The sequence below is a fragment of the Saimiri boliviensis genome, chromosome 1 (genome assembly GCF_048565385.1).
Source record: "Saimiri boliviensis isolate mSaiBol1 chromosome 1, mSaiBol1.pri, whole genome shotgun sequence".
NCBI lineage: Eukaryota > Metazoa > Chordata > Mammalia > Primates > Cebidae > Saimiri > Saimiri boliviensis.
Genome location: NC_133449.1, coordinates 45,156,382 through 45,172,140, shown reverse-complemented (window position 1 = coordinate 45,172,140; position 15,759 = coordinate 45,156,382). Strand labels below are relative to the sequence as shown.

The 15,759-nt window shown below is 35.1% G+C and overlaps 1 protein-coding gene across 1 annotated transcript in view; it reads left to right on the top strand.

The window, feature by feature from the left end:
• The window catches only part of SRBD1 (S1 RNA binding domain 1), a 225,238-nt gene that overhangs the window by 99,188 nt on the left and 110,291 nt on the right, over positions 1-15,759 (top strand). Inside the window, exon 15 of the mRNA XM_003926752.4 lies at positions 14,935-15,026. Coding sequence (XP_003926801.1) covers positions 14,935-15,026 — 92 coding nt within the window. The remainder of the gene's footprint in view (positions 1-14,934; positions 15,027-15,759) is intronic.

Sequence of the window (15,759 nt, the reverse complement as noted above, 5' to 3'; positions counted from 1 at the left end):
GACTTCATCAAAATTAAAAACTTTTACTGGGCACAGTGGCTTAAGCCTGTAATCTCAGCACTTCGGGAGGCCAAGGCAGGAATATTGCTTGAGCCCAGGAGTTTGGGGCTGCAGTGAGCTGTGATCATGCCACCGCACTCCAGCATGGGTGACTGAGTAATATGTTTTCTAAAAACTATTTTAAATTAAAAATTAAAAAGTTTTATGTTTCAAGTGAGATTCATCCCAAGGATGCAAGGATGGTTCAACATATGCAAATCAATAAATGTGATACATCATATCAACAGAATCAAGAACAAAAACCATATGATCATTTCAGTAGATGCTGAAAAAGCATTCAGTAAAATCCATTGTCTCTTCATCATGAAAACTTTCAACAAATTGGGTATAGAAGGAACATACCTCAACACAATAAAGTCCATATATGACAAACTAACAGCTAATATCACACTGAATGGGAAAAACTGAAAGCCTTTCTACTAAGATCCAGAACAAGACAAGTATGCCCACTTTCCCACTTCTATTCAAAATGATACTGGAAGACCTAGCCAGAGCAATTAGTCAAGAGAAAGCTATAAAGAGCATCCAAATTAGAAAGGAAGAAGTCATGTTATCCTTGTTTGCAGACAACATGATCTTATATTTAAAAATCTAAAGACTCCACCAAAAAACTCTTAGAAGTAATAAATGAATTGACTAAAGTTGCAGAATACAAAATCAGCATCCGAAAATCAATATGGTTGGCTGGATGCAGTGGCCCATGCCTATAATCCCAGCACGTTGAGAGGCCAAGGCAGGCAGCTCACAAGGTCAGGAATTTGAGACTAGCCTGGCCAATATGGTGAAACCCTGTCTCTACTAAAAATATAAATATCAGCTGGGCATGGTGGCAGGTACCTGTAGTCCCAGCTACTGAGGAGGCTGAAGCAGTAGAAGTTGCAGTGAGCCAAGATTGTGCCACTGCACTTCCGGCCTAGGTGACACAGCAAGACTCTGTCTCAAAAAAAAAAAAAGAAAAAAAATCAATATTGTTTATGTACATTATCAGCAATCTGGAAAAGAAATCAAGAAAGCAGTCGCATTTATAATAGCCATACACACAGGCAGACACACAGACACAAGGATTAAATTTAAAGAAGTGAAAGATCTCTCCAAGGAAAATTATAAAATACTGGTGAAAAAAATTAAAGAGGACAGAGAAAATTGGAATAATGTTCTATGCTCATGGATTGGAAGGATTAATATTATTAAAATGTCTTTATTACCCAAAGTGGTCTACAGATTCAATGCAATAGCTATCAAAATACCAATGACATTCTTCAAAGAAATTTAAAAATACTACAAATTCAAATGAAACCACGAAAAACCCCAAATAGCTAATGCAATCTCAAGGAAAAAACAAACAAACAAACAAACAAAAAACAAAGCTGGAAGCATCACACCACCTGATTTCAAAATATACTACAAAGTTGTCATAACCAAAACAGCATGATACTGGCATAAAAATAGACACATAGATCAGTGAAACAGAAGAGAATCCCCAGAAATATATCTATGCACTTGGAGCCAACCCATTTTGACATTGGTGCCAAGGACACACATTGGGAAAAGGACAGCCTCTTTAATAAATAACGCTGGGACATCAAAAAGCTTATCCATCATGATCAAGTAGGCATCATCCCAGAGACGCAAGGCTGGTTCAATATATGCAAGTCTATAAACATAATTTACCACATAACCAGAACCAAAGACAAAAACCATGTGATTATCTCAATAAATGCAGAGAAGACCATTGACAAAATTCAAAAGCCCTTTATGCTGAAGACCCTCAATAAACTAGGTAACAATGAAACGTATTGCAAAATAATAAAAGCTATTTACGACAAACCCACAGCCAATAACATACTGAATGGGCAAAAACTGGAAGCATTCCCTTTGAAATCTGGCACTAGACAACAATGCCCTCTCTCACCACTCCTATTCAACATAGTATTGGAAGTTCTAGCCTGAGCAATCAGGCAAGAAAAAGAAATAAAGGGTATTCAATTAGGAAAGGAGGAAGTCAAATTGTCTCTATTTGCAGAAGACATGATTGTGTATTTAGAAGACCTCATTGTCTCAGCTGAAAATCTCCTGAAACTGATAAGCAACTTCAGCAAAGTCTCAGGATACAAAATCAATGTGCAAAAATCACAAGCATTCCTATACACCAATAACAGACTTAAAGAGAGCCAAATCCAGAATGGACTGCCATTTACAATTGCTACAAAGAGAATAAAATACCTAGGAATACAACTAACAAAGAATGTAAAGTACCTCTTCAAGGAGAACCACAAACTACTGCTCAATGAAATAAGAGAGGACACAAACAGATGGAGAAACATTTCATACTCGTGGTTAGGAAGAATCATTATCGTGAAAATGGCCATACTGCCCAAAGTAATTTACAGATTGAATGCTATCCCCATCAAGCTACCAATGACCTTCTTCAGAGAACTGGAAAAAAACACCTTAAAATTCATATGGAACCAAAAGAGAGCCCACATAGCCAAGTCGATTCTAAGCAAAAAGAACAAAGCTGGAGGCATCACACTGCCTGACTTCAAACTATACTACAAGGCTACAGTAATCCAAACAGCATGGTACTGGTACTAAAACAGAGATACAGACCAATGGAACAGAACAGAGGCTTCGGAGGCCACACCACACATCTACAACCATCTAATCTTTGACAAGCCTGACAAAAACAAGCAATGGGGAAAGGATTCCCTGTTTAATAAATGGTGTTGGGAAAACTGGCTAGCCATGTGCAGAAAGCAGAAACTGGATCCCCTTCCTTACACCTTACACTAAAATTAACTCCAGATGGATTAAAGGCTTAAACATAAGACCTAACACCATAAACACCCTAGAAGAAAATGTAGGTAAAACCATTCAGGACATAGGCATAGGCAAGGAACTCATGACTAAAACACCAAAAGCATTGGCAACAAAAGCCAAAATAGACAAATGGGACCTAATCAAACTCCAGAGCTTCTGCACAGCAAAAGAAACAGTAATTAGAGTGAATCGGCAACCAACAGAATAGGAGAAAAATTTTGCAATCTACCCATCTGACAAAGGGGTAATATCCAGAATCTACAAAGAACTAAAACAGATCTACAAGAAAAAAGCCCATTCAAAAGTGGGTGAAGGATAGGAACAGAAACTTTACAAAAGAAGACATACAGGAGGCCAACAAACACATGAAAAAATGCTCATCATCACTGGTCATTAGAGAAATGCAAATCAAAACTACATTGAGATACCATCTCACACCAGTTAGGATGGCGATCATTAAAAAATCTGGAGACAACAGATGCTGGAGAGGATGTGGAGAAATAGGAACACTTTTACACTGTTGGTGGGAGTGTAAATTAGTTCAACCATTGTGGAAGAGAGTGTGGTGATTCCTCAAGGACCTAGAAATAGAAATTCCATCTGACCCAGCATTCCCATTACTGGGTATATATCTAAAGGATTATAAATTGTTCTGTTATAAGGACGCATGCACATGAATGTTCACTGCAGCACTGTTTACAATAGCAAAGACTTGGAACCAACCCAAATGCCCATCGATGATAGACTGGACCAGGAAAATGTGGCACATATACATCATGGAATACTATGCAGCCATAAAAAGCAATGAGTTTGTGTCCTTTGTAGGGACATGGATGAACCTGGAAACCATCATTCTCAGCAAACTGACACAAGAGCAGAAAATCAAACACCTCATGTTCTCATTCATAGGTGGGTGTTGAACAATGAGAACACATGGACGCAGGGAGGGGAGCATCACACACCAGGGTCTATGGGGGTGGTGGGGGTGGGAGGGACGGGGGGTGCAGGGTGTTGGGGAGGGATAACTTGGGGAGAAATGCCAGATACAGGTGATGGGGAAGAAGGCAGCAAACCACAGTGCCATGTGTATACCTATGCAACAGTCTTACATGTTCTTTACATGTACCCAAAATCTAAAGTGCAATAAAAAAGAAATGATTTTGAGGTCTGGTTCCAACCAATGGAGATAGAACACAGCAATAAGGACCCAGTGTGTAAGGGATAAATACGCCTGCCTTTACCCTTTCTTCAGAAAGTAAAATTGCCTTGCTGAGATAGATAGATAGATAGATAGATAGATAGATAGATAGATAGATAGATAGATGATGCTGGGAAAACTGGATATCCATGTGCAGAAGAATGAAACTAGATCCCCGTTTTTCACCATATATAAAATTTAACTAAAAATGGATTCAAGACTTAAATGTAAGACCTGAAACTATGAAACTGCTGAAAGAAAACATTGGAGAAATGCTGCAGAATAGTGGTCTGGGCAAAGGTTTTTGGGGTAAGACCTCAAAAGCACAGGTAATGAAATAAAAAATAGACAAATGGGATTACATCAAGCTAAAAGCTGCTGCACAACAAAGGAAACAATCAACAAAGTGAAAAAACAACCTACTGACGGGGAGAAATCTGCAAACTATCTGTCAGAAAGGGATTAATAACTAGAACATATAAGGAACTGAAACAACTCAATAGCAAAAGAAAACCAACAAATACTGTGATTAAAAGATAGCCAAAAGACCTGAACAGACATTTCTCAAAAGAAGACATACAAATAACCACTAGATATATTAAAGAAAGGCTAAGCATCACTAATCATCAAGAGAATGAAAATCAAAACCACAACGAGACATCATTTCACCACAGTTATAATGACTTATCAAAAAGGTAAAATATTGCAAATGCTGGAGAGGATGTAGAGAAATGGGAACAGTCATACACTGTTGGTGGGAAGCTTAAGTAGTATTGCCATAGTAGTATAGCTAGTAGTATAGCCATGGGAAACTCTCTTGGGGTTTCTTAAAGCACTAAAAATAGAACTGCCATATAAGTCAGCAATCCCACTGCTGAGTATATTTCCAGAAGAAAGGAACTCAGTATATTGAAGAGATATCTGTACTCCGTGTTTATTGCAACACTATTTACATTAGCTAAGATAGGATATCAGTCTCAGTGTCCGTCAACTGATGAATGGATAAATAAAATGTGGTATTATACACAATGGGATATTATTCAGCCATAAAAAAGAATGAAACCCTGTCATTTGCAGCAACGTGGATGAAACTGGAGGCCATTATGCTAACTGAAATAAGTCAGGCATGGAAAGACAAATATTGCATGTTCTGACTCATATGTGGGAGACAAAAAATTTGACCTCATGGAGATACAGAGTAGAATGGTATTCACCAGAGCTGGGGGCATGAAGAAGTTACGTAGAAGGAGTAAGTTCTGTGGGGCATGAAGAAGTTACGTAGAAGGAGTAAGTTCAGTAGTATAGTAGGGAAAGTATAGTTAACAGTAATTCATTATGTATTTTAAAATAGCTAGAAGATAATCGTGATGTTCCCAACACAAAGAAAAGATAGATGGTTGAGGTGACAGATACCCACTTACCCTGATTTAATCATTACAGATTATATGCAGGTATCAAAATATTACATGTACCCCCCAAAATGTGCATAACAATTATACATCAAATAATTTTCGAAAACCAAATTGAGCATACACAACTTTGTGTTTCAGAAAACCACTAAGAGGATGACAAGATAAACCAAAATTGGGAGAAAATAATTGCAAGTCATGTATCTGATAAAAGACTTGTAGTTAGGCCGGGCGCGGTGGCTCAAGCCTGTAATCCCAGCACTTTGGGAGGCCGAGGCGGGTGGATCACGAGGTTGAGAGATCGAGACCATCCTGGTCAACATGGTGAAACCCCGTCTCTACTAAAAATACAAAAAACTAGCTGGGCGTGGTGGTGCGTGCCTGTAATCCCAGCTACTCAGGAATACTCAGGAAGCTGAGGCAGGAGAATTGCCTGAACCCAGGAGGCGGAGGTTGCGGTGAGCCGAGATCGCGCCATTGCACTCCAGCCTGGGTAACAAGAGCGAAACTCCGTCTCAAAAAAAAAAAAAAAAACAAAAAAACAAAGACTTGTAGTTAGATAGATGAAGAACACATCCGACTCACTAGTAAGGAGACAAACCAATTAAAAACCATAATAGGTATTTTACTAAAGAAGATTAGAAAAGGCCAGTAAGTACATTGAATAAATGACTGGCATCATTAGTGGTTAAAGAAATGTAAATTAAATTTTAAGTAGATACCACTTCATAACCACTAAAATAGCTATGGTAAAAAGACAAATAACAAGTATTGTCAAGGATATGAACAAACTGCATCATTCATTGCACCTTAGCAGTTTCTTAAAAAAAAATTTATATGAAACTGAATTTTGGTGATGGTTGTACACCACTTACTAAAAGTCATTGAATTATATACACTTAACATGGGTTAATTTTATGGAATGTAAACTATACCTCAACAAACCTTAAAAAGTGTGGTTCCTGGACCAGAAGTATCTGATTCACCAGTGAACTTCTTAGCAATGCAAATTCTCAGCCCCAGTTGTGGGGGTGGGACCCCCCAATCTGTTTAAACAAACCCTCCAGCTAATTCTGATGTAGGCTCCAGTTGGAAAATTACTGCTCTAGATTCAAGGGAAGTTAAATGGAAATGTGGGTTATTTTGGTACCGTTTATGTACATTCAATCTACCCTGTTCTTGTAACTGCAGGAAAGGTTTGAATTAAGGACTGTTCTAGTAGAGTTAAAGGAAATTAAAGGTCAATGAGAGTAAAAATAAACTGGCCTTTCATGTTCTTGATATGTCCCCATGAGAAGCTATTATGATTTTGATGTTTGTATACCACATGTTAGTAAATTTCTGTGTTCTTTTGAGCTTGCTGTTAGTTAATGAACATAGTATAAACAGGTTCATTTGCCATAACGGCAGTAGAAGTTTAGATCCTTGAGAGGAATTATGTCTCCTAAATATTTACAAAGTGTAATATAGCAGAGTCAGAAATGTGCAGTGATCCCAAAAAAGTAAAGATCTGACTATAGATAAAGAAGTAAATGGAGCAGCCGGCTGAATTGAGCAACTCATTCTTTCTCTCCATCTGTTCAGTGTACTTGAAAAACCATGATTAGAAAAGAGGCTGATCTGTACATAGCATGTGTTTTTCAAGATTTTTTTCAGCATTAGCTGGGTGGCCAACAGAAATTTTAAAGGTTGAGGCTGCTTCAAAATAGAGCTTCAGGATCCAAACTGGAGGCTACTGGGTGGTGAGTATGTTAGATGAAATTTGTAGATAAGCTCTCCTTTGACTGGATAGTGATGACTCCTGCTGAGATGTAAGTTCAGAGCGAAGTAGAGATTGTGGGGAGATGGACAAACAAATGCAAGAGAAGGGGAAAAGGGAGGTGTGAGAAATGGCATCACAAATGTATGTCATTTGTTAGTGGAGTTCACTGAGGTTGTTCACAGTACAATTTGGAAGCATCTTAGTGAATATAACAGACCATTGTTATTTCCAAAACTTTATTCAGCTATAGGTAAAAAAGAACTGGGCTGTTGTTGCTGGCAAAGTGTATCTCTGCTTCTGTCTTTCTCTTTTTATTATTATATTTTACTTTTTGCTCTCTTCCATTTTTTTTTCTGTTTATTTGGGGTTTCCTTTTTGTTCTTTTATAATAGTATTATTGGGAAAAGATAGCAAAATATTAGAATATTCTCAAAGTTGGCTAATTCTGTCTTATTAGATAATGATAGAGTAGAATAATTTGCATTATATTTTATTCTAAAAAATCTATGCCATAGCAATCTGAACTTCTCATATTTATTACTGGACAAACTCCCACAGATGCATGTAAGCTAAAAATAAAAACAAAACAAAACATAGGAGCAGTAGAAGAGTAAATGAAACAAACTTTTCCCTTTGTTAAGAAAACTGTACAATTCTCTGTGCAACTCTCAGATTTGTATCAGAATAAATTTGCACTTGTTTAAACAAATACAGATAATCTGGTATTACATGAGTGAATACAAATTTGAGTACATAAAATTTTGATAATTTTGGAGTTAACTGCAAGAATCAGGAGAAGCAGCTTTTGGGTGTGTTGGGATGGCAGGTGGGTTTGATGCACCATGTTTTTTAAGTCAATACATTTCAAAATGTTGACCAAAGAACAATTTTAATTATAAAATTAGAACAGTGTTTATTCCCTGCCTCCTTAGGTTTTTTTTTTTTTTTCAATCTTGTTAGCAGTGAACCTGGAATGTTTATAGTAGTGTTGCAAACAACGGTTTTTTCCACGGTTAGTGTGCCTCTCTCTCAGCCTGCTTTTCCTGTCCCACAATCAACCAGGCCCTGGCCTCTTGACTAGTCTAATGCCACTTATGCACCAGGTCTTGTGGTTGGTCCTGTGGCGGTGTTTTTTCTTCAGTCCCTTAGTGGTACTATGCAGTACTTACAACAGCTTTATGTTGGTATCAGATATAGGTAGAGAAAAAAGATGAAAGAGGGATTTTGAAAAAGAAAAGCAGAAGGTGGAGAAGGAGGGAAGAGAGAGGAAGATAGATGCTTTCTGTGGAGGTAACAGGAAACAACAATTTCCGCTCATGCCATTCTTCATTAAAATTTTCTTCTGCCTCAGTAGAGGAACTTAATCGACAAATAGGAGACAAACTTTCCATCTTCTTTGTCCTTCCATTTGCTGATTTGCTTTTTCCAATCTGTGAAGTTTGGAATCCCAAACTCCAAATTAAAGTTTTGCTTGTTAGTTGGTAATTCAGGTCTGTCCATTTTAGGTTTCTTTTGGGGTTGGAAAGTGTTCTTTTCATCCACTGTGGTATGGGGCACCAAAAGAAAGGTAGCCAAGAGAATTCTGTTCTTTTGAAAGATTGCTCTGTAGCTAAGAGTCGATAGGACGTCCATCTGGGAGTACGCTTAACTTAGGTCCTCTGGTTGGTAGACTTTTTATATTCTCCCAGGCGTGGTATGGATCCTTTGTGTGATAACTGTACCATTGCTAGAGTTGTTCTCTGTGGAAAATGATCATCTTTTTTGAAACATAACAAATTAAAAAACAAAAAACAAACAAACAAAAAAAACCCAGAAAACAAAAAACATGGTAGTTGAAGAATTGCTTCTAACTTGTCCTCCACCAGATGGTGCTAGTGTTACGTATCTAAAGGTAAACTACTCTGGAATTGAAATAATAAGGTTGTGTATTTTCTTTCTCTTTCTCTGCTTCACCATATTTTGCCCTTAGTATTTTTTCATGCATATTACTTTCCTGGCATACTTGTGCATCGCCTCAGATCTTTTATGTTGTAGATAGCGAGCTGATTATGTCTTAGTGATCATGAAGGATAACTTAGTAGGTTAAGTAGAATTCAAGAGGGCAAGGACCAAGTGAAATTTAAGGATGTATATATTTTCTTATAAGATTTTTCATGATTCATTTGCTTCATATATGGCCTGTGTGTAAAAGTTGAGAACTTATTCTTGACTTTTCTGCTTAGTTATCTTTCTCTTACATTATCATAATATTATAAAATGTCATTGCTTGAGATCTACAAATAAATAATATGTTTACCCAGATTTAAGTTCACAATAACCTTAATAACTTTAAAAGAAAGCTTGGTAAATTTAAAAAAATGTTGGTCATTATTGGATATGATTCCTTGACCAGTTGATAAGTGTTATTACATTTTAAACCTTTTCTGGTTACATATGAGCATTACATGGTTATTGCAGAAAAACTTAAAGAAACAAGAATACAATTAAAGTAATAATACATGTTTCAGTACTGTAAACATTGTATTATATAAGCCTTTTGTTTTTTAACGAGTTTTTAAAGTTAATTTATCATAACTGTTTTACATGAGATAAAATATTTTACAATAATAATTTTTAATGGTAGGCATTTTTTTCCACTTTGTTTCAGTCACAGTTGTGCTATCATAAATAGTGCAGGTTAATTTTTTTGAATTTTTACATTTTCATGTATATTGTTAAAAATAGTTCAGAGAGAATGTACATTTTTATGATTTTTGATCTAATTTTCAATTTACTATCCTAGAGTTCTACAGTTTGAAAGTCTTTGATAGGGCATGATTCTCTTGTTTCCCTATGTCCTCTTCATCACTAGATTACCTGAATATTTTTGTTTGTTTGTTTGTTTGTTTTTTGAGATGAAGTTTCGCTCTTGTTGCCCAGGCTGGAGTGCAATGGCGTGATCTCTGTTCTGCAACCTCTGCCTCCTGGATTCAAGCGATTCTTCTGTCTCAGCCTTCCGAGTATCTGAGATTACAGGCATGTGCCACCACACTTGGCTAATTTTTTTGTTTGTTTTTGTATTTAGTAGAGACGTGAGTCTCACCACATTAGTTAAGCTGGTCTCAAACTCCTGACTTCAGGTGATCCATTCGCCTCAGCCTCCCAAAGTGCTGGGATTACAGGCATTCGCCACTGCACCAGGCCCTACCTAAGTGGATGACTGGATATTGCTCATTTGAGAATCCCTGAAATTAAAATTTATCATTAAATAAAAGAATTTAAAATTGCTTTGCTATTTTCTTAGAAGAAAGCTGTAGCCTTTAAGCATTAAATCTTAGAGCCCTTCTATTTGTGGTAGTTTAATTTTTGGTCTTGTCTCCTATCCCTAAAATACAAACAGCTACTCTTTTGATACTTCAGAACAGATTATCTCATATCCAAGTAATCAAGATTTATGTTGGTTCATGTTTTTAGTGCTTTCTATTATTTGTTGAGAAACGTAGTGCAAGTCATTTAACCTCTCAGGATATGTTTCTCAGTCTGACAAGTTGGAAGAATGTTTTTTAGATAAATTATTTTTAAAAGTTTAGTGAGATGAGCAAGGCATTTGCCATAGTAGCTTTTTAATACATTCATTTTCGATAGGCAGAAGGAAGGAAAAGAGGAAAGTGCTAGATTTTTGTAGAACTTGAGGAATTCTAATATACTTTTGTAAAGAATTAAGAACATATCAGCCAGTACTGAGGATTATATCCGGGTTGATTTTTGATATGTTACTAAATAACTGCATTTTTATTTAAGCAAATTACTTTTAAGTTCTTCTGTTAACATAAGAGAAAGCATGTAATTTATTTTAAAGTCAGAAAAAACAAAGTTATTTTCATATTTAGGAAATGGGAAGAAAAGAGATTTATGCAGTCTTCATGAAATCTTGTAAATGAATGTGAAAACTATGACCCCAGTAACTGAAAAAAAACAAAACAAAACAAAAAAAACCTAGTTTTTCTTTCTCATGAAAGTAATACCACCTTCCCATTTCAATCTGGTAAAACATAATAATGATAGTAACATTTTCTTACTGTTGGAATGAATGGTCACTTTAAGAAAAGTTTTTGGAAACCTAGTTTTAAAAGGCTCATCAACATACAACCTGTCATGGTAGAAAAGACTTACAAATTGTGGAGATATCAATTCTATTATTTAAACATATCTTTTATAATGAAAACAAACTATATTGATTAATGATTAGTGTTATGTTAGTAACATCATTGAATTTTACTTAAGATAAAATTTAGCGTTTTTAACTCATGGGTTTTTGTCAGAAAATTTGAAAGTGAATGCATCAGTGTTATAGGTACTTTACTTGCTTTATAGGTTTTAAGTGTGTGGTTTGTTTCCTTAAAATAAAAATACTAAAAATAGTGCTTAATTAAATAAAATCTCTTTTCAATTATTTTAATTTTAGAGAATTAGCATGTTGTAGGTCTGGTAAAATGTAAACTCGATGGTAGCTTCTGAAATGTACTTTCTTATATCTAAAGCTTGGAATACTTGTAATACAGTTTAGACTTCATGTCTAAACTGTAGCAATTTGAAGGGCCTTCTGATTACTGTAATAATTTGTAAACATTAGTTGAATTACAACTGTGACAGTTAAAATCCCCCCAAATAATAAATTCTGCTCAGTTTTATCTGCTTCATGACAAAATATGTAAAATAAATTGCTAGGATTTTGAGCCTAATTTGTTTATACTGGTGAGAAATTTGTTTTGTGAAATATAATACTAAATCGCTAGCTGTATGAATTTTATATAAAGTTCATTTTTGCTTTCTTCAAAATATATTAGAGATAATTGGAGTAATTTCCCAATAGTTTATTGGAAAACTTCCTGTTAAACAGAAAGTGTTTTTGTCAATCTAGTATACTTTTGGCAAGCGTCTACTCTTGAACTCTTAAAATAGGAATGAAAAAGGGAGAGTATTATAGCTTTTGTTCTTAGCAACTTATGGAAAAAAATCATCACCACTCCCAGTTTGATTTGTTTCATTAATTCTTGTTACATATACTTCTTCGGTCCTAACATGTTTTACATTGAAGTAATCAGTGTTGAGGTTTTTCTGTTCATTTAGATTATTTAAGCTTTCTGATCTATGCTGAACACTGAACTGTTTATTAGATACATACTGTTGAATAACTAAAAAACATGAAATTTACTACATTTTGCATTGATTTAATATTAATGTTAATCTGAAATCTATGGGTGCAGTGTGTCACATCTGTTTTGTATTGCTCTGTTTAAAAGAAATGGCAATATGGTATTTGGAGGAATATTTATTATCTGAGTATTTTTCTTTGCGATAGTTTCCCTCAGTCTATTGAAAATTATAACCTCCAAGAGCCCAGCGAATTCTCAGTTACCCAACTGCTAAAAACCAGTTAATTGGAATTTTTATTTATCATTTAAGTTCCTTTTATTTAAATAGTTGTAACCTCGCAGGCTTCTGGAAATGATAGAAAATAAATCTGTGGTAAGATTTTTAAAAATATTCTTTCCTCTTAATATTAGGTTTGGCCTGCACTTCATGAATACTCTTGCTTTTTTAGAAAGGACCTTTTGTTAGATTGAATTTTAATTTGTGTTTAAGACTGAATTTTTCATAGCTGGTGGCTAAATATTCTTATCCTGTAGTAGTGTTTCTTAACCTTTTTTGGGGTCACGAATTTCTTTAAGTAATCAATGAATGAACCTCTTTTCCCAGGAAAGAAATTTATATAAACACATTTTATGTGTAGTTTTGATTAATCTTGCCTCTCCCTGCCCAGTAGTCCAAGAGCCCCCAGTTAGGACATGCCACTATAATGGAACTGAAAAAATCACTTTATTTAGTTTTAACATCACATTATTATGTCACATTACGTTTTATTCACTACAGGCTTTATTTAACATTACATTTTCTCCTTGATCGTTGTATTAGAAGATAAGCATAATCTAAATTTTATTTTGGGGAAAAAGCATTATTACCTTTTAATTTTAAAGCTGGCCACTGAAGTTATGGATCATAGTTGGCTCCTATATGCCCTTAAGTTCTACTTTAGATACTTAAGTGAGCAAAATTCACCTTACCTTTTGATCAAAGATAAAGGCATAGGAAGAGTTTTTATGGATCTCTTGTTTAGTAAAGTAGCGTTTCCTTAGAAAAGATGTTGCATTAAAAAATATGAGTTCTCGTTTTATTGAGAGTTTGAGACCTGGTTGTGCTGGTTAAGGGCTCAGACATGGAAATCAGGCAGGTTAGGGTCCAAATCTAACTCAGTTCCTTACCAGCGATGTGATCTTGGGCATATTACTTATTCTAAAAATGGAACCTACTCCGTTAAATGAGATAATGTCTGTAAAGCGTATTTTTGCTTTGTGTATAATGTGCACTCAGTTAGCTCTTATTGTATCATGATGATAGTGATCATGAAAAACAGGGTGAGCAGCCTTTCTTTTCAGTTATAGTGTTTATTTTTTTCTCTTTAAATTTAAAATAGTAGCTCTAGATTGCGGAAAGAGAGGTTCTCACATTCCCCAGAATAATCTTCTCAAGTTGGGGTGGCTTACATTCATCCTAAAAATTTATTCAAGAATTCTCCAAAGATAGGGATAGCAAACTGGCTTTTCGACATTTTATTTCTCAATGTTGATTTGTTGCGGTGGGACAATATGTTAAATGTCATCCACTAAATTTGCCTCATACAGTTGAAATAAATACGAGGAGCAGTGAAAGGGAGAGGTTGCTAAGAGTGGATTAAAAAGTAAGCCCTAACATGTTTCTGGTTTTGAATATTGACACCTAAACATCTATACCATGGTCACATGGTATAGAGCCACAGGTATTGTGTATACTTAGAGTAGATGTTTCTTTGCATGTTATATCATAAAGGAGAACTAATGTAAAAATTTTTGATAAGCCGTACAAATGGTAATCACCATACAAATGTTAGCTGTAAGACAGTATTCTCATTGCAGCTTGTGGAGACAAAGAAGAGAGGAAGAGAATGATTTGTGTGATTATCTGATTAAATAAATGATGAAATGAATTAACACCTGCCTGTGTGGAAAGCTTTAAGTTCACTAAAGGCTGATGATTTTCAGACCCTCCTGAAAAGAAGTGGGATGACTTCTTGTCTGACCCCTTTCTTTTTCATGTTGTGGTTGTTAATTATAACCAGGTAATAACAATAACGGTGCTGATGATGGTGGGTTTTTTTGTATGTCTGCATGTGCACATATACACACATAAGTCCGTATGCTTTCCAAGATGCCTTAGAATGATTAATTCAGATAGGAATAATAAATGTCAGTCAATAATGGAATATAAACACAGGAGAGGCTAAGTATATTCTGAAAATTTTGAAGTTGGCATCATGGGAGAGTATTCATTGTATTAATCTATAAACCATCTCTTGTTACCAGTGACAGAGAAAGCAACTGATTGAATTCATTATGGATTTAAGCCTGTGTATTTCATATGTGAAAAAAAAACACTGCATAATCACTTTATATTAATGAAATATTAGATTCCATCAGTATCATTGAGACACGAAGAGAACCCTTTGCCCTGTTAGTTTTTTTTCTTGTTATGCCTGGCTTCGTTCATTTATTTTCTTTGACCATGCAGGAAGTTTGAAAAATGATATTTCCCTTTTTCTGTCTTCTCAGTATCGTCAGTGAAGCAGGAGCATCAATCTACAGTGTCAGCCCTGAAGCTAACAAAGAGATGCCAGGGCTGGACCCTAATTTAAGAAGTGCAGGTAAGAAACTATGGGCCATCACAAAAACATGTGATTTTGAAATTTTGGGCATGGATGTGTGGCAAGCTAAATAGTTTAAATATCCAAGAAAATTTACAAGTTATACTACATGCATAAGAATTGGCATATTAGAAAGAAAGTGGTTGATTGGAATAACAATTGAAATGGAAAAGAAGAGGAAGAAGTCTTTAGCAAAATTAATGTCAGGGAGTTCAATAATAAAAATAGTAAAATAGCCTAAGGTCTTTTGTTATTGTTACAAAATATTATTAAAGCTTTTTGTTGGCAAAAAGTAATATAGTAACAAAAATATTTGTAATACAAATTTATGAATGTACACAGACTTTCAGTTTATTGCCAAATATTTGTAAAATTACTAGTCTCTCATCTTGCTAATAGGGTTGTCATTTGATCACGTTTTACTTAAAACAGTCTGCTTTGATTTTAGTTGTGTTTGATTGCTTTGATTTCTGTAATGTAGAATAGTCAAAATCTTGTGTGTGTGAAGAAATTGAGATACTTTGATACATCTCATGAAGGCAGTTGCTATCATAAGCAAAATATTAGATCAGGTCAATGCATTTTTCTGAATAATAGTTGAATATTTAGACCACTCGGTTAGTAATTGACCTTTTATTTAATTTTTTTCCTTAAATATTTTCATTAGATTTTGTTAGCTGTTTTTGAAATCTATGCCTGGAGATACATATATGAAATTTTTACATTAATCTGA